The sequence below is a fragment of the Marmota marmota genome, unplaced genomic scaffold (genome assembly GCF_001458135.2).
Source record: "Marmota marmota marmota unplaced genomic scaffold, marMar, whole genome shotgun sequence".
In the NCBI taxonomy this organism is placed as follows: domain Eukaryota; kingdom Metazoa; phylum Chordata; class Mammalia; order Rodentia; family Sciuridae; genus Marmota; species Marmota marmota.
Genome location: NW_026000026.1, coordinates 28,930,328 through 28,950,748, shown reverse-complemented (window position 1 = coordinate 28,950,748; position 20,421 = coordinate 28,930,328). Strand labels below are relative to the sequence as shown.

General features: G+C 39.9%; 1 protein-coding gene across 3 annotated transcripts in view; it reads left to right on the top strand.

Annotated features, from left to right (window-relative positions):
- Positions 1-20,421, top strand: part of Dnaaf9 (dynein axonemal assembly factor 9) — a 120,777-nt gene that overhangs the window by 93,240 nt on the left and 7,116 nt on the right. For all 3 annotated transcript variants that reach the window (XM_015482476.2, XM_048811237.1, XM_048811238.1), the window contains 5 exons: positions 10,199-10,236; positions 15,088-15,223; positions 16,205-16,291; positions 19,142-19,248; positions 19,623-19,697. In XM_015482476.2, coding sequence (XP_015337962.1) covers positions 10,199-10,236; positions 15,088-15,223; positions 16,205-16,291; positions 19,142-19,248; positions 19,623-19,697 — 443 coding nt within the window. The remainder of the gene's footprint in view (positions 1-10,198; positions 10,237-15,087; positions 15,224-16,204; positions 16,292-19,141; positions 19,249-19,622; positions 19,698-20,421) is intronic.

The following is a 20,421-nucleotide window of genomic DNA, read 5'->3' as shown; positions in this document are numbered from 1 at the left end:
GACTTTTGGAACACTTCAGTGTGCCTTGTATGTAATAAGTGCTCGGTCACTCTTTGATTAGTGCTAGGTCATCAACGGACCCAAAAAGCCCAAGGGAAGAGAGTCAATATTGGGTACATTCTTAGCCTTTGTGAGGACAAGAACCATTTCCATTTAATACTTAGTATATAGTGCTCATGAAATATCTATTGAGGGCTGGAGATGTGGCTCAGTAGTAGAGCACTTATTTACCCATTATGCATGTGAAGCTCTGGGTTTAATCTCCAGCACTGAAAAGAAAGAGTACAAGAATGGGTACTCCAGGCTGAGGTTGTGGCTCAGTGGTAGAGCACTTGCCTAGCAAGTATGAGGCACTGGTTCGATCTTCAGCACCACATAAAAATAAATACATAAAATAAAGGTATTGTGTTCATCTACAACTAAAAAAAAATAAAAAAAAAGAATGGGTACTCCAATATGTGTATACTAAGTGTCCTCAAAGATAGTTTAAGATATTAAAGGTCTCAAAGGGGCTGGAGGTGTAGCTCAAGAGCAAAGCCATTGCCTAGCATGTGCAAAGCCATGGGTTTGAAACCCAGCACTGTAAACAAATGAAAAAAATAAAATAACCGAGGATGAGTGTATAATATAATCTGTCTAAACATAGAAATGAGACTAAAGTGAGGTGATTATGGTTATAGAATATAAAATATAAGCAATAGAATTAGGGGTAAGTAATAGGAAATATGAGTATACTCATTTCCTCGTTTTTTCAGACTGGGAGATTAGAAATATTTAAGTAAATAAATTCAAAGATACTGATTTGCTCAGTTTTTAGATATTAATGAGAAATTTCAAAATTACTAATCTGAATTCCTTCCAGAAAATAATTTACTATAGTAGATTTACCAATGCTGTATTGAAAAATTAATGATTAGCTCATGGTGTACGTGGATAGAATAAAAGAGTTATGGATACTGTAATCAAGAATAGAAAGTTATAGCCAGGTGTAGTGGCACACATCTGCAATCTGGCTGCTCAGGAGGCTAGGCAGGATTGAAAGTTTGAGGCCAGTCTGGAAACTTTGATTATGTCTCAAAATAAAAAAATTAAAATGGCTGGGGAGATATAGCTCAGTGGTAGAGTGCCACTGGGTTTAATTCCCAGTACAAGAAAAGAAGGAGTAGGGGGCCAGAGGGGGAAGAAAGGAAGAGGAGGAAGAGCAGAAGGAGGAGAAGGAGAAGAATAGAAAGTTACTAAATAGATGGATGAGGCACACCTGTAATCCCAGCAGTTTGGGAGCCTGAGGCAGGAGGATTGCTAGTTCAAAGCCAGCCTCAGCAAAAGTGAGGCACTAAGCAATTCAATGAGTCCCTGTCTCTAAATAAAATACAAAGTAGGGCTGGGGATGTGGCTCAGTGGTCAAGTCCTCTGGGTTCAATCCCTGGTACCCTCCTCCAAAAAAAAAAGGAGGGGGGGGGAGGAGGAGGAGGAGGAGGAGACTAAATAAACTTAAATTCATTCCATTAAAAAATTTAAAGAGCTGGAAGGTTCAATCCCTAGCACCCAATACAAGAAGTGTGTGTGTGTGTGTGTGTGTGTGTATTTAATTAGCCAGTATTATGTCCATAAATTTAAAAAAAAGAAAGAAGAAAAACTATTCTTACATCCTTAAATGGCCAACTTTGGTAGATGAAAAATATGCTACAGCGAAAGCAGCCCCTCTCAACAAGAACCAAAGAGTTAATGGAGGAACTGTGATTGGGCAAAGGGGAAGGGAGGGGACATGGGGTCAGGAAAGATGGTGGAATGAGATGGACATCATTACCCTAGGTACATGTGTGAATGCACATATGGTGTGACACTACATCGTGTACAACCAAATAAATGAGAAGTTGTGCTGCATTTGTGTACAATGAATCAAAATGCATTCTGCTGTCATATCTACCTAATTAGAATAAATAAATAAATTTTTAAGAAGTATGTTATTAAAAATTATATTAAATGTAAAAAGAGAAAAAAAGAAAAAGAACCAAAGAGTTGAATCTAGTATTTTTTACCCTGCAAATTTGGATTTGACTATGCAACTGCTTTGACCAATAGGACATTAACATTGCATGAAACAAACAGAAGCATGAGAAGTCTTTACGCATTGGGATTTTTCTTCCCTTGCTTCTGGGAGCTGAGACTAAATTAGGAGCTTAGGCTCCAGGAGCCTAAACTAGCTGCTGGAGGATCAAGAGGCCACAGGGAGAGTGGGGCCCTGCCATCCCAGCCCTGTCATCTGGACTAAGGCCACATTTCTACCTTTGTGTAAGACTATCTTAAACAATCAGCCACAGCTGAACTGCCCCAAGCAAGCAAAAACCAACTGCCTAGTCCTTCTGATTCTATTCTGCACAATGAATCATAAGAAATAATAAATGGTAATACTTTTTATCAGGGTTTTACATTTTGTTTTTTGCTGATTTTTTTTTTTTTTTTGAGACAAGGTCTCAAGGCTGGCCTTGGATTTGTGATCCTCATGCCTCAGCCTCTCAAGTAGCTGGAACAGGCATGTGCCACCACCATTGGCTAAATGGTCATAATTTTAAGCCATTTAGCCTTAGGGTAATTTAGTACACTGTTACAAGTATACTGATGATAGGAATGTAAAATCTCTTGGGAGATAAATTTGGCCATGTTATTGCTAGAGTTTTATCATATAGTTTTATTTCTGTAAGTGAATAAAGATGCATGTATTTATTTTTGTTTCAGGGAGAATTTTCTTTTTTCCCCACATGCAGCTTTATAATAATAATAATAATAATATTATTATTATTATTATTATTTCAATGCTGGGAATTGATCTAACGCAGGCCTCGTGCATGCAAGGCAAATCCTCTACCACTGACTGACACCCCTAACCCCAAGGGGAATTCTTAATTTCAAGCAGTTGAACCCACTGGAGCATGTATACATAGAAGGGAATCTATAAAGAACATTAAGTAACTTGCAGATTCTCCAAGAGAGCCAAAAATTCAGGCTGTGGTGTTGGCTAGGCAGCCAGGAGGAACCCTCAACTTTCCATAGGGCTGCTCTCATAAGGTGTATCTCTACTACTTCCTTCACTAGAATGTGTGATCTGTTAACCATATGTTCCCTTACCTTGCTTACTGCCAGTTGGAGTCTTGTGGTACCTTTATTTATTTGGTGAAGTATAGTTCACATATATGCACCAGACTGTAAGGAAGGCTGGAAAAGCAATTTTCTGCTCTTCTATTAGGGAATAGATTTCCTAACCAAGCAGAGAAAAGATGATTAGAAGGTATTAGGCATTCTAAAACATGGCAGATGTGGTCTGTGATATCACAACAATGCTGTTTATATTTAAGAACTGGAAATAATCTAAATGCTTATTAGTAAGAGACTGGTTAAATTTGAGATATAGATATATAATGAGATGCTATGCAGGTATTTAAAAAAATCAAGTAGACTTTTATGTACTAACATGGAAAAATATTCACAATATTTTCTAAATTTCAAAAGCAAATTGCCAAAACAATATGCATTTTTATATATTTTTTACATTTTTAGTTTCATTTGGTTGTTTTAGGGTTTTGTTTTGTTTCTGAAATGAAGCCTCACTACACTGCCCACAATGTTTGCTTATCCTCCTGGGTTTAAGTAATCCTCTTACCTCAACCTCCCCAGTGTTGGGACTGTAGGTGCATACCATGACACCAGCATGTGGTATGTATTTTCAAAATGTTTGTTTATATAAGCATAGGAAATAATTAGAAGGATATATACCAAACTGTTAATAGTGCTTCCTTCTGGAAAATGGCCATTGCCTTTCAAGGCAAATGTTGAATGAGGAAGAGATCATTTGATGCTTCATTGTGTGTGTGTGTGTATGTGTGTGTGTATGTGTGTGTGTGTGTGTGTGTTGCCTTTTAAAAATATAATAGCTTTCTTGATATAATTTCACCCTTTTTAAAGGGTACAGTTCAGGGCCGGGGGTTGTAGCTCAGTGGTAGAGTGCTTGCCTAGCACATGTGAGGCCCTGGATTCGATCCTCAGCACCATATATAAATAAATTAATCAAATAAAGGTATTGTATCTATCTGTAACTGAAAAAAAAATTAAAAATAAATAAAGTGTTCAGTGGTTTTTTAGTACATTCAGAGCGTACAACCATTATTACCATCCGATTTCAAATATTTTCATTATCCCCAAATGAAACCCTTATCCATTAGCAGTCACTCCTCCCTCCCTCTTCTTCCCAATGCTTGGCAACTTTAAATCTACTTTTTTGTATGTTTGTTTGTTTCACTAAGTTGCTTAGGACCTTGCTAAGTTGCTGAGGCTGACCTTAAATCTTTTTTTTTTTCCCCAGGGAGGGGGAGACTAGTCCTTCTGTCTTGTGAATCTGTTGTCTATATCTGGATTTTCTTTTTTTTTAGAGAATATTTCAACGTTTATTTTTCAGTTCTCGGCGGACACAACATCTTTGTTGGTATGTGGTGCTGAGGATCGAACCCGGGCCGCACGCATGGCAGGCGAGCGCGCTACCGCCTGAGCCACATCCCCAGCCCTGGATTTTCTTATTCTGGACATTTCATAAATGGAATATGTGGTTTCTGTGCCTGGCATCTTTCATTTAGCATATTTTCAAGAGTTGTCCATGTTGTAGCTTTATCAATGCTTACTTTTGGGGTTTTTTGTTTGTTTGTTTTGGGCCAAATATTTTGTCACATGGAATATATCTTATTTGCCCATTTATTGGCTGATGGATATTTGAATTATTTTTATCTTTGGGCTATTATAAATAATACCACTATAGCCAGGTATTAGTCTCCCAGTTACTCTGGGAGACTAAGGCAGTAGGATTGCAAGTTCCAAGCCAACCTGGGTAACTAAGATCCTGACTCAAAATAAAATAAAGTAAAATAATTCTGGGATAGTTCAGTGGTAGAGCATTTACCTGACATACATGAGGCCTTGGGTTTAATCCCCAGTACTACAAATAAATAAATATTTCTGTGAACATTTGTATATAAGTTTTTACAGGGATATATGTTTTCTCTTCTTTTGGGTATATAGTAGGAGTGGAATTACAGGATTATGTAGTAACTATTATGTTTAACAGTTTGAAGACCCAGAAACTAATTTCCAAAGAAATTGCACCATTTACAACCCTACCAGCAAAATGATTTAGGGTTCCAATTTATTCACATCCCCACCAATACTCGTCTGTCTTTTTTATTTTAGTCATCCTAGTGTAAAGTGACATCATTGTGTTCTTTATTTACATTTCTTGATGCCAATAATATTTAACATCTTTTCATTTTCTTCTTGGCCATTTGTATATCTTCTTTGGGGAAATGTCTATTCATATCCTTCACCCATTTTAAAATTAGATTTTCTGTCTTTTTATTAAGTTGGAAGAGTTCTTCATATATTCTGAATCTAAATCCTTTATCATGTCCAGGAATATGTATACATCTTTCCATTTAGGTTTTTAATTTCTTTCAGCAATGTTTTATATTTTTCAATGTACATATCCTGTGCTTCCTCTGTTTAATTTATTCCTAAATGTTTTATTATTTTTGATGCTAATATAAAAGGAGTTGTTTTCTTAATTTAATTTTTGTATTTTTAAATGGCCACTGTACAGACATTTAACTGATTTTGATCTTATATCCTCAACCTTGCTGAAATCATTTATTAATTCAGTTTGTGGGTTTTTTTTTTAGTGCGTTTGTAGACTTCTAAAGTCGGTCTTCCTTCCTTCCTTCCTTCCTTCCTTCCTTCCTCCCTCCCCTCCTTCCTTCCTCCCTCCCTCCGTCCCCTCCTTCCTTCCTCCCTCCCCTCCTTCCTTCCTCCCTTCCTCCCTTCCTTCCTTTACTTATTGTACTAGGAATTTAACCCAGCCCCTCCCCTTTCTTTTAATTTTGAGACAGATTCTCACTAGGTTGCTTAGGGGCCTTACTAAGTTGCTGAGGCTACCCTCAAACTTGCAATCTTCCTGTCTCAGCTCCCAGAGTTGCTGGGATTACAGGCATATACCACTATACCTGACGAGGATTTTCTATACAAAACTGTGTCATCTATGAACAGAAATTTTACTTTCTCCTTTCCAATCTGGATGCCCTTTTTTCTTTTTCTTGCTTAATAGTCCTGACTAGATATATTGTTGTATAGAAGTAGAAAGAGTAGACATTCTTGTATTCCTGAATAGAAGGGAAAGCAATCCAGTTTTTTGCCATTGTGATGTTACTCTTGAATTGCATGTTGTTTTTATATTTTTTTAAAAAAAAGTTCTTTTGAGAATCAGATTTTTAAAATTTATTTATTTATTTATTCTAATTCGTTCTACATGACAGCAGAATGCATTTTGATTTGTAGTACACAAATGGAGCACAATTTTTCATTTCTCTGGTTGTACACGAAGTAGAGTCATACCATTCGTGTCATCATACATGTACCTAGGGTAATGATGTCCATCTCGTTGTACCATTTTCCTACCGCCCATCCCCCCTCCCTTTCCCTCTCCCCCCTTTGCACTATCCAAAGTTCCTCCATTCCTCACATGCCCACCCACCCCCATTATGGATTAGTATCCACTTATCAAAGAAAACAATCGGCCTTTGGTTTTTTGGGATTGCCTTACTTTGCTTAGCATGATATTCTCCAACTCAATCCATTTACCTGCAAATGCCATGATTTTATTCTCTTTTAATGCTGAGTAATATTCCATTGTGTATATATACCACATTTTCTTTACCCATTCATCTATGGAAGGACATCTAGGTTGAATTCACAGTTTAGCTATTGTGAATTGTGCTGCTATAAAAAAACATTGAAGTAGCTACATCACTGTAGTATGCTGTTTGTATGTCCTTTAAGTATAAACTGAGGAGTGGGATAGCTGGGTCAAATGGTGGTTCCAGTCCAGGTTTGCTCAGGAATCTCCATACTGCTTTCCATATTGTTTGCACCAATATGCTGTCCCACCAGTGATATGAATGTATCTTTTCCTCCACATCCTCACCAACACTTATTGTTGTTTATATTCTTGATAACTGCCAGAGAATCAGGTTTTTTTAAACTCTTAATATCATTCGGTTGATGTTTGTTTTTTAGTGACCACCTTAGGAAAATAAAATTTATATCATTGCTTCTAGATAATGTTTTGTAAGTAAACAAGTAGAGGTAGAACATAATAGCACGTCTGTTTCCTTTCTAGGAGGTGAGAATTAGTGTGGCTTCTTTAATCTAGCAGATGGGCTTAGCTTGGATTCAGGATGGGTCCATGTGATACTTGCCTGCTATCTTTATTTCAATGTATTTTGTTCAGTGAATACTCTTAGAATGTCTGCTCTGTGCCGGGACTGTTCTACTCATTGAGAGTGTAGCAAGAAATAAGTCAGCCCAGGTGTCTACTCTTGAGGCTTCTTTTTTTTATATTTATGAATAAATGTAAATGGATTGTTCCATATTTTGAGATAGGTTAAGTCAGTATCATCATTTTTTAATTGACAAGAATTTTGTATAAATAAGATTCTTTGTTGGTACACTACTAAATGTATGATACTATAAAACACTGATGGAAGGTTTAGGAATATATTTATAATCACAGCTACTTTTACCAGGAACTATGGAGTGTGCCTATAGTCCTGGTTACTGAGGAGGTTGAGGCAGAAAGATCACATGAACCCAGGAGTTCAAGATAACTGGGCTTAGGCAACAGAGTGGGGCCACATTAAAAAAAAAATTTAGCTGCTTTTATTTTCAGATGGAGAGCTGGTCATTAAACAGTATATACATTATTTCTGTGTTTGTTGGTATAGAACTTGCCTGATATGTTTTCCTGTGCCAGATACTCTTCAAAAGTATTACAGTTTAGTAGAGAGGATAATATGTAGAGAAGGAAAGAAATGAGCCAGCATTTATTTTGTACTATTTGTCAGAAATTACATTGATGCTTTACCCCTACTAATCCTCAAAATCCCCTTTTAAGGAAGGTATCACTACTATGGATTTATCATGAGGGAGCTATGCTCTGAAAAGTTAATTAATTTTCTAAATGTCACACTAGTGGTGTATACATAATTAATTAATATAGGATAGTTGCCATATTAATATGATTTTATAAGAATTTTAAAGAAGCAACAATATTTTCTAGTTGTATTAGGAGGAAAGCCAGCATATGAATTGGAAGGACATGGATGCCAAGGATGTCAGGGTATGAGAAATTACATTCCAGTTGTAGGAAATTGTATATACATGCAAGCCCATGTGTTCTAAATATTTTTATTTCCAGCTGCCTAAAGTCAGCAGTTTAATGGCCTCTTTCTCACCAGAAGTTGAAGTGTGAGTGTCTAACCTGTGATTGGGTACAATGCCTTGAAGAGGAGTTTGGCTCAAGTTTATTTAAGATGCCTCTGGTGTGTGAATTGTTGTGGGCTGCTGTGCAAAAGACCTATGAGAAGGTCCTTAAGTGAGTGTACTCAGAAGTCACAGGCTCTTGAGGGCACAGACTCTCTAAGAATGTTTCCACTGTGCACTCAGTGGACAATGAGTACAGTGAGTTCTCTTCTTGGGAGCCTCTGGTGTGGATGTCTTTTCCCTTATTGCAGGCTTCCTGATCTTTCTTATAGCACATGGAGGTTTCCCTTGGAATTATTCAGAAACTATGAGAGTTAGGTAAGAGAAATGGGTCCACAACCCAAAGTAGTATTCATATAGCTCACTCCTCCACCATATTTGGTTCCAGCTGAAATCAAATAAAAGGATTAGGACTTGCTACCAGCAAGGAAAGAAAATCCCTGCCCTACCCCAACCCACTGATTTTTGAACAGCATTAGTACCTTCTAACTACTCCAATAACAGTTCGGAATAGTGCCTCCCAAGCATCCTACTTTATTGGGAAGAAAACATAAGAGCTCTGTGGAGCCAGAGGACCAGGCTGTCTTCCTGAGCCCCACCACTTCCCACCTGCATATGAGCCCTTAGACAAGGTACTTCGCTACCCTAAACTCACTCTTCTCATCTGTTAAATAACCTAAAACACAGGATGTACGGGAGGTCAGACCATAGTTGGGACTCCATCAAAGTTAGCTACTCTCATGAGTATTAGCTTTCTACCCTAAGAGCTTTGTAATGTTTTGGGAATCTTAAAGCACCATGATAACATGAGTTTTTTTTCTGGAGCAACTTATAGCACTAGAGTTATTAAGTTCACTCACGCTTGGGATCCATCACCCCCAACTCCTACTTCACTTGTGACCCACTCAGTCCATTTCCTGCTTTCATTCACCTTTGAATTTTTTTATATTTATTTTTTAGTTATAGGTGGACAAATAACTTTATTTTATTTTTATGTGGTGCTGAGGATCGAACCCAGTGCCTTACACATGGTAGGCGAGTGCTTTACCTCTGAGCCACAACCCCAGACCTTTGGATTTATGAATAAGATTGGACTGGGAATATAGATCAGTACTATAGCACTTAGTACCTTCTAACTACTCCAACAACAGTCCGAGGCCTTGAGTTGCATCCCTAGTGCCTCATGAAAAAAATGAAAGCCAGCTCTCATTCTCCATCTCCTATAGACTAAAGAGCTGGTAAGCCTCTCAATATCCCCTCAGCCTCATTCTATCACCAGTTAGCCACAGAGATTTCTATGAGGTGGGAAGTTTAGTGCAGAATTTTAAGTTTTGAATAACCATAGCTGTCCTTAATATTCAATACTACCTGTTGCTTGCCTCATCAGGTAGGTTAATTTGCATATCACTGGGCTGGTGGTGCATGCCTACCATCCCAGCTACTGGAAAAGCTGAGACAGGAGGATCTCAGATTCAAGGTCAAGTCTGAGCAATTTAGTGACATTCTGGGCTTGGTGGCACATGCTTATAATCCCAGGCTCAGGAGCTGAGGCAGGAGGCCAGCCTCAGCAATTTAGAGAGGACCTAAGCAACATAGCAAGACCCTGTCTCAAAATAAAATATAAAAAAGGTTGGGGAGGTAGCTCAATGGTTAAGCACCCTGCCCCACCCCCACCCCAAAAAAAAGGATTGGGGTTGTAGCTCTGTAGTAGAATACCCCTGAGATCAGTTCCTAATATGGTGCTGTGGAGACTTATATGTCAGTGATATTCACATTTTTGTGAGAAATAATCAAAGACATCCTTGAGATGCATGGTTTTAAAATCTCCCATCTTTTTTCTCCTTAGGTTTCTCTTCCCTAAGTGTCTTGACCAGTGTTCACAAGGTGAGCAATATGCTTTACTTCCTGCTTGCATGCCTTTTACATTCAATTCATCGAAACAGACTACTGCTACCATTCTGAAATCTAAAACAAACCAACTCGGCCCAGAGAAAACTTTGACATATTTCTTTTATCATATTTGGTAGACAGATTTCTTGTGTTAATGGCAATGAACTGCCATAGCAGCACCACTCCTGAACTCAGGTCTGCCCTGGCCTTTCAGCTAATATCAGTCGACTGAGGAGGTATTCCTAGCCTCTGGATCAATAAGATCTTGACACACTGCTTCTGTTCCAAGAGTGCAGAGATTGACCCAGCAGAAACTGTCTTCCTTAATGTCCTCCTACACACATTGGAATTTTCCACACCTCCTTGAAACCATTTAGAAAAATCCACCCATCCTGCAGGTTTCATTCCATGTGTCATTGTCCTACTACCTAGCAACCCTGGCAGCTACACTTTTAGTCATATTATCTGTGATTGCCTGGAGATGCAGAATAAATTGTAAATTCCCTGCAGTGGTGTTGAAATGCTCTTTGTTGTTAGGAGATATGCCTGGGGGCTAGTCTCCCTGAGCCAGCCCAGCAAGCAGAAATCTGATGGAAGAAAACAACTCAGAGTCCCCAGCATGGTTGTGCCCTGATGTTCCCATTGCCAGTACACAGGAAGCAGAGACAACAGCATACCAGAGCTGTTGTCTTGGGAAACAGCTAAATTGGGTGCTGCCCAGGGCAGGAGACTAGTCCCTGTGTGGGGAGGGATGTGCATGTTAGACTGCTAAACCAGGTAGCAGCTTTTAGAGACCCCTTTTACTTTCCATGCACTATGCCCCAGAGGCAGGCTAGGAATGGAGGTTGACTGGGTCCATCTATAGTGTCTACCTCAGGCAGATTAAGGAGACTATATGGAGTTCAGGTCCTTAGGATCTGGTGACAGACTAGATATGGAGTATGAGTTGGAAAAAGAGGTGTCTAGGGTAACTCCTGGGTTTCCAGCTTAGGAGACTGGGGAGGTTGGTTGTACCTGTTCTTTAAATAGAAAACGCAAGAGAGGAGACAGCCTAGGAAGGTGGGTGAAAAGAAGGGGATAGTAGCTAGAGGGCAGTGTTCTCAGAATTGTTATTTCTTGGGGTTGGGGTTGTTGCTCAGTGGTAAAACGCTCTCCTGGGATGTGTGAGGCAAGTGTTTGCCTGATCAATGGTACTGCCAAGACACTGGGTTAGATCCTCAGCACCACATTAAAAAAAAAAAGGTACTGTGTCGATAACAAATCTTTTTTTTAATATTATTTTTTAGTTGTATATCAACACAGTACCTTTTGAGCATAGTGATATGGTAGCCTGTAATCCCAGCTACTCAGGAGGCTAAGGCAGGAGGAGGATGGTAAATTTGAGGCTAGCCTGGTCAATTTAGTGAGACTCCATCTTGAAATAAAATATTTTAAAAGGGCTGGGGATGCAGCTCAGTGATCCAGCACTTTCCTACTTTGCATGAACCCCTGTATTCAATCCCCAGTACCACACACAAAAAAGAAAAATTGTTATTTCTGAATAATTTGCTCCTTCCTGTTTGCTGAAGAGAAGGGCCAAGGCCATGGGAAGATAACTAAACTTGATAGAAGTAGTCTCTAGGGGTCCAAAGCTCAGATTGGAAGTAAAGGTTGACTTAGAAAACTAGTGTCTTCCAGGGAAGTTGAGGAAGTGTTTGCCTGATTAATGGTACTAGCCAGTAGTTGTGCCAAGACTTCCAAGGCCCTGTCTTATTCTTTTTAGTGTTGGTGCCATCTTCTCCTTGGCACTTTCTCCTACAGGCCCTCTCTACTTTTTTATATGAAGGACAACACATATGGTTAAGCTTCCTTGGCAGACAGCCTTAAAGAAATATTCTGTCTTCATTGTCCATGAACTTTGGGCAACCCTGGGCCTGTATCCAAAAAGGAAAGACCCTTTAATTCGAATCCTTCTAGGCTGAGTGAGGCTGAGTTCTCTCTGGCACTTGTAGGTATATTTCGTTAATGCTGCCTTCCAACACATTGTTCAAAGATGATATGTGAGCCAGGCATGGTGGTGCATGCCTGGAATCCCAGTGATTCAGGAGGCTGAGGCAGGAGGATCACAAGTTCAAGAACAGTGTCAGCAATTTAGTGAAACTCTAAGCAGCTTAGTCTCAAAAAAAAAAGAAAAAAAAGAAAGAAAGAAAGAAAGGGCCAGGGATGTAGTTCAGCGGTAGAACCCCCTAGGTTCAATTTCTAGTACCAAAAAAATTCCCAGCAATATATGTCAAATGCTGTGCTTACATAAAGCTAGAGATGTGGACAGATGACCTTGAGACACCATATATATTGTTTTCTGAACAAGAGTCTCATCGAGTGGCAGTGCCTTGGTGAATACTTTCCCTTAGCATCTAGGTCCACAGGACCTTATGGTGTGTCCTGACTTTGTCTTGCCATGGGCAGGGGCAGTCTGGGGAGGGTGGAGATAAAAGGCAAATATTTCTTTTCTCCTTGGCCATTTGATGGCTTGCTTGGAGAGGAAATCTACCATCAGTGGGCAACTGCTTCATGTCCCAAGGGAGCATATTGCCTCCTTTTGCTTCTGTTCATGAGTCAGGCTTGCTGATTCATTGCTTTTTAACAACAAAGGATTATTTTATGATGAGAAAAAAGGCTATGTTGTAGCCCCAGGATGACTTATCTTACACAAATCCAAGGACTAGGAAATAATCTCGATGTTAAAACAGCAAACAAGGTTCATTATAATTCTGGCTTGCAAGCAAAGTGGAGATATTTTACTGCTGTGGCCTGCTTTTAGAAGCATATGTAGATAAAAGAAGTGAACTTCATTTTCTCCTGGACTGCTAGAGGTCTTTAGCCCAGTCTAGATGGTCAAGAAGGCTGCAAGGCTGTGTTTTTCTACTCTTAGGAATAGACCAGCCCAGGCTTCCTGATCACTCACAGCACAGATTGGTGAGACCTTGGCATAATCTGAATGTCCACTCCTTGATGCAGAACAGAACAGAAGGAAGCTCCTGGCCCAGCCAAGGTGAAAACTCACTATGGCCTGTTTATGTTCCAGATAACTGCTGTACCTGCCTTGCAGATGGCATTTCCTCTTGGCAGGTGGCAGTTTACATAGCTGGCCTAAGGAATGCTGAGGATAATCCTCTAGCTTGTTTCCCTATAAAGCAAAGTCTTTTTTACATGCCCAGTTCCTGACCTAGAATCCCAACCCCACAAGATTTATCCATATGGTACATGTGCACAGATAGGACTTTGGACAGTATATTCCTGTCAGAGACCCAGATCCTAGTCTTTTCTTGGGCTGGCCAGAGTGGGCTTGTGCTTCTCGTGTATATTGTTCAGGTGGAAAATTTGCACTAGAGTTTTACTCTCCTATTTATTTTGCATAAGATGATACCAGAATCCCCAGGCCTTTATAGATCTTTACTCAACCTTTTCTGGATCCTCACTCTAAGACCCATGACAGTCTTCTTGTCTTTGACCCCTGCGAATCTTGCAGGCCACTTGTAGGATCCAGCTCCCATGGTTGCCATCCCCAGAAAATATTGAACCTTCCAGATTCCTGCTCATGTGCCATATTTTGGGGATGGCTTCCATGGCACTGGCCAAGGAAGGTCCATCTTTTTCTTTTCCTTCATTTTTCTTTTTGGTACCACGGACTAAACCCAGGGGTACTTAGCCACTAAGCCACATCCCCCGCCTTTTTAAAAAATTTTTTAAAATTTTGAGACAGGGTCTCACTAAGTTGCTCAGGGCCTCATTAGGTTGCCGAAGCTGTCTTTGAACCTGCAGTCCTCCTGCCTCAACTTCCTGAGCCACTGGTATTATAGGCATGCACCACTGTGCCCAGCAGGAAGGTCCATCTTTTTTTTTTTTTCTCAGTTGTCAATGGATCTTTATTTTATTTATTTATNATTAGCCGAGTCTTGCTAATTATTATTTATTTATTTATTTTATGTGGTGCTGAGGATCAAATCCAGTGCTTGACATGTGCTAGGCAAGCACTGTACCACTGAGCAACAACCCCAGCCCCAGTCTTGCTAATTCTTTTTTTTTTTTTTTTTTTTTTAACCCGGGACTTGTGCATGCAAGGCAGGCACTCTACCAACTGAGCTATATCTCCAGCCCCATCTTGCTAATTCTTGAAGCCAGACAATGCTTGTTGATTTTACTATTTTACTATATGTTTGAAATTTTTATAGTAAGAAATAAATAAAATTACTGAATAACAAAAATTCAAATGATCTTACTGCAGAAATGCTGTATATTCTATGATTGTAACTATAAAAATAGGACTATATTTGGAAGAAGTATTATAATTATTTTGGGTTGGTGGGTTATGGTACCTTTCTGACTTAGAAATTCTCCATAGTCTTGGGAATTTTATGTCTGTATTTGTACAAAAAGGTTGTGAGGGATCTGATTGGGCCTACTTCACAACTTTTTCTTACCATATCACTATGAACATCTGTCTTGGAATTATGTGGCTCCTTGGCTGTGCAATTTTTGATAATATATTGGTTAGTACATCTATATGGTTAGTGGTTGGTAAGTAAATGTATGAATGTAAATGGTACCAATTTGTGATCAGATTAACTACAGGGAATATGGAAAGGCTCCTTAATCAAAAACTCTAGGTAACAGCCAGAAAGCTGAATTAAGATTGGAAAGGTTAGGAAATGAAGTAGCTACAGACCTGGAGTCGGGGGAAGAAATGATGGCTAGATATATCAGTGTGTGTTTATACCAGGAAGCTACCGAAAGGGATGATCAGGGGAAGGAACCCACATTTGTGTGAGTTCTGAAAGCTGAACTCTTCTTGGTTTTGTTTCACAGGCCTGGTGAATAATGTGGTGTTCACCAGTCACACCACGGAACAGAGGCACCCCCTCCTTGTTCAGTTACAGAGTCTCATCAGGGCTGCCAATCCTACCACAGCCTTCATTCTTGCAGAAAATGGCATTGTCACCAGGTAAACTTTCACAGACTCCACTCTGCAGGACCAGCCCCTTTCTCAGATTTCTGCTTTATTGGAGTCCTGATCCCACAAGGCCTTTCCATTGTATCTAAGACCTGAGCATTTATAGAAGCCAGTTTTTGAAGTGTTTTTGACGTTCTGTAAAAGTCACCAAAAAGACCTTATGTCAGTTTCCTACACTATTTTGAGGCATTTTATTTGGTTTTGGTATCAGGGATCAGCACAGGGACACCCAACCACTGAGCCACTTCCCCAGTCCTTTTTTATATTTTATTTTGAGACAAGGTCTCGCCAAATTACTTAGGGCCTTGCTAAATTGTGGCATTTTGTTTTAAGGCATTCGTATTCCATACATTAAAGAATGGAAGTCAAGACTGTCTCAGTGTTACTTGTGTTAAGATATGAGTGAAGCTGGAAATATAACTTAAGAGCACTTGCCTATCATGCACAATGTGGGTTCAGTCCCACATACTAGGGGAAAAAAAAAAGATATGAGAGAAATGGCATAGAAAACATAGAGAAATTATCTCTTCATGTTAGTTTTGGGTGCAAATAATAACACGTGCTAGGCAAGCACTCTACTACTGAGCCACAACCCCAGGCCATCCTATTTTATCATATACATGAATCTCTTGGGAATCTTGTTAAAATTAATTTCTAATTCAGTGGATCTGGAGTAGGACCTGAGATTTCACATTTCTAATAAGCTCCCATGTGATACCACTGCTGATCATATATAATATTACATTCCTTGGGTGTGATAAAAGCATGGTAGTCCTGTAAGAGAATACCCTTGTTCTTAGGAAATGCACACTGAATGTCATGATGCTTACAAGTGATTTTCACATGGTTTGACAGAAAAAAATTACATGCATGTGTGCTTATGTATATGTGGGGGTGTGGGGAAGAAGCAAATTATGCAGGTTAAGATTGACAATTCTAATTGACTTGGGTCTTTTCTAAATGTTTTCAAAGGAATGAAGACATTGAGCTGATTCTCTCAGAAAATAGTTTTTCAAGTCCTCAGATGCTGCGATCCCGATATTTAATGTACCCTGGCTGGCAAGTATCATTACGAAGTAGCTAAAATTTCTTTGGAAGCCTAACAATCTGTTTATTTACAGAAAAAAAAAGAGAGAAAAAAATGAATATATCAGATATGCTGTACACAAGTGATACATGTTTGTTGGAATGGTGTGCCATGTCCCAGATACTGTTCTTGCTGAGAGCCCAATATTTCATGTCTTGAGATCTAAACTGGAAGCCTTCCTAGATATTGAGATTTAAGGCACCTATCTTGCAGGCATGAAGCACAACAGGATTCTGTATTTCCTCTGGCCACTAGAAAGGGTGAGGTGACTGGCGTGGAACATTACAACTTCCCAGGTGAGAGAATCTCTCCTGAGAGTAAGTCAGTCAGTCCTCTACTTCCCAGCTGACAGGTAGGTTCCCTACTGATGAGGCCAGGGCTTGTTTTCTGCAAACTACATGTCAGCCTGAAAACCTCTGCAGAGGGGAAAGGAGGGAAGAGAGTGTACAAAGTCCACCATAATCGTAGTAATACCAACATAACGTGAGAACTCACTGTGAGTGCTAGGCCTTGTTCTAAGACTGCACTTTCCAATGTGGCCACCACTAGCTATGTGACTATTTTATGTAATACAAATATAAATGAATAAAAATCGAAATTGATAATTCAGTCTCTTAGTCACACAGCCACATTTCAAGTGTGCCAAAGCTGCCTATGGTTAGCAGCTACCATATGGGACATTGTAGATCCAGAACACTTCCATTATTCCAGAAAGTTCTGTTGGGCAGTGCTGCTCTGAAAACTTTGCCTGTGTTGTGTCATTTAATCTTTACACCAAACCCACAAAATGGATTCCATTATTTTCCACATTTTATAGGTATAGACAACAAGGAACAAAATGACTTGTTTAAAAGTTATAGTTAGTAAATAAAAGAGTTGGATTGCAAACCCAGGTTGTCTGGCTTCCAAGCCTTTTCTCTTAACCCTTGTGCTATACCTGTTCCTATACAGAATGGACAGTTCATTTATGCTCTGTTGAAAGTTTGGGGAAGACAATGTTAGAGCTTTGTCTGGCTTATCTTTGTTATCTTTACTCACTTTTCCCAGGCCCTCAATTTTTTGTACTAAAACTGATTGTACTGTGCTATAAAGAAAAAAAAGTGTGTGGGGGGTGCAGCTCAGCCTGGTGGCACATACCAGTGATCCCAGTGACTCAGGAGGCTGAAGTAAGAGGATTGTAAGTTTGAGGCCAGCCTCAACAATTTAGCAAAACGCTGAACAGCTTAGTGAGATTGTCACAAAATAAAAAGGGCTAGTAGTAGAGAATCCCTGGGTTCAATCCCCAGTACTACAAAATAATAATAATAATAATAGGCCAGGCATGGTGGTGCACAGGAGGATCACAAGTTCAAAGCCAGCCTCATCAACTTAGCGAGGCCCTGAACAACTCAGCAAGATCCTATCTGTAAATATAATATTAAAAAAATGGGCTGGGGATGTGACTCAGTGGCTAAGGGCCCCTGGGTTCAATTCCTGATAACAAATAATAATTATTTTTTTTAAATAAGGTAACTCATATGGTAACTATACAAATAAAGGTAATATAGTTATCTAAATATGATACGATATGATAGATGAGGAGAAAGTATTTGCATTACATGTAGCAAAGGTATAATACAATATTTGGGAAACTTGGTTAGATGTTCAGAAAAGGACCAGGAGGGGTAGCACACACCTATAATCCCAGCAACTCCAGAGGCTGGGGCTGGAGAATCACAAGTTCAAGGCTAGCCTTACCAATTTAGCAAAGCTGTAGGGCATTTAATGAGAACCTTCTTAAAATAAAAAAATAAGAAGGGTTGGGGATGTAGCTCATTGGTAGAGTGCCCCTCGGTTCAATCCAGTCCCAAAAAACAAAACAAAACAAAAAAGACCCCAGGTCATATAGATGAGAACAGTTCACTTAAAAGCAAGTGTAAATAGCAATCATGGAAACAGAATTCAGTGCAATAACATTCAGAAATGTTAAATGGTATATAGTATATAACAACACTCAGAGACCCAAGTACTTGTACTCATTATTTTGATTGACACTATATTCAATCAAAAATACTTATAATATTCATCTCCTGAGAAATTGTTGTGAAACTAGTATACTTGCCTGCTGCTGGGGGTGGTATAAATTTTTACTCATGCAATGGTTACACCCTTTGCTGGAGTGAATACAGTCATGGGGATTCATTTCAAGGAAATAATTCAAAAGAAGGACTAACAATTCCTCAACTGTGGAAGCAAGTAATGAGTACATAAGGCCTCATTATACTACCATAGTTCTACCTTTTTTTGTGTTTGACATTTTCCGTATTAGAAAGTTGGGCTTTTTAATACTGTGGATATGACCACATATTTGTAAAAAAAGCTACATACCAGCCCTTTTTAGTTTTTATTTTGAGAGCGGATCTCTCTAAATTACCTGGAGTATCCTCAAATTTTTAATCCTCTGGTCCCAGCCTCCCCAGTAGCTGGGATTATAGGTGTGGGATACCATACCCAGATGACCATGCTCTTAATGAATCTGTGACAGGCATTGTGTCTGCTGAACTGAGAAAATACAGCCTGTCATTTCCTTTTAGAGAAAATATTAATCCACATGTACAGTCTGTTAAGCTGCCCACAAGGAGATGGTAGGGCATGGTTAGAGCCCTGTAGGGGCTGGGGGAGGATTTAAACAATTAAACAATTGTTTTATATGTAGAATGGCATACCAGTAAAGGAGAATTAAATATTATAGGATAAATGATATACAGTTTATCCCAAAGTAGTATATAACAACACTCAGAGACCCAAGTACTTGTACTTAAATTTTTTTTAAACATTTAAAGGTATGAAGGTAAATTCAATTCTGGATCAGTCTTCCCACTGATGGTTCAGATCTGCGTATGGTTTGGCCGTCCCTTGGAGAAAACTCGCTTTGTGGCCAAGTGTAAAGGTGAGCCTTGGCTGGGACATCTCCCAGACCCTGGTGAAAAGGGTACCCCAGACTGTCCTGCTCCCTGGCACCATTTCAGTATCCTATGTGCTGTCTTCTCACATTTGTGACCAAAAGCAGCAGAGGGATTTGAGGACCCAGGAATCCCCTATTTCTGATCTTGTGACGCCATAAAATTTGATCTCCACTCCATTGGAAAAGTTTTCCCATTCTTGGAAATAGTGGCAGAGGCCCGAGGAACAAGAGGGTGGGGATAGAAGCTATGAATCCTAGACCTGGAATAGGGTCCTCCCCAGTTCCTAACCCTCCCAGATGTGCCACCCTGGACTTAGCCTCTGCACCCAGGTGGTGACCCTGTCCTCTTCCTCCACCAGCAATTCAGTCCTCCATCAAGCCAAGTCCCTTCTCTGGAAACATCTACCACATCCTGGGCAAAGTGAAGTTTTCAGGTAACTGGGGGGTTAAATTTGGGAACCCTACATCATGAAGTGCTTACAGCTTGTGACAAGAGTTCATAGCCTCTGCTGGTACACTGTAGACCACTGATGCCTCTCCAAATCTCTAGCACCCTCCTCTGGGCCTCCTACCATCAGAGTGCTTTTTCCCAAGGACCCACTTTCCTTAAATTCTCTTGCACCACAGTGGAGTTTCACCCTCATCATCTGGGATCACCCCTGGATGACCTGCTCAGTCCTCTCCTCACAGTTCCTTAATTTCCTTGTTGTAAAAACTCACACCCCACCATGGCTTTCTCCTAGACATGTTACCAGGAGCTGCCCAAAGTTGATCTCTCTGGCTCCCAATCTGTGTATGACCAAAGTCTTTGAGCCTTCTAACTTGCCTTCTCCTTCCTTCTGTTTGGCAGGCCCATTCTTCAGCCTTAGACCCCTGCCCTTGTGACCTCAAAGTCAAACCTGGACTGGGGGCCAGATAAGGCCTCAAAACTAGGAGTTGGGCCTGGCGCGGTGGTGCACGCCTAGAATCCCAGCGGCTCTGGAGGCTAAGCCAGGAGGATCGCGAGTTCAAAGCCAGCCTTAGTAAAAGCAAGTCGCTAAGCAACTCATTGAGACCCTGTCTCTAAATAAAATATAAGATAGGGCTGGGGATGTGGCTTAGTGGTCAAGTGCCCCTGAGTTCAATCCCCAGTACCAAAAAAAAAAAAAAAAAAACCTA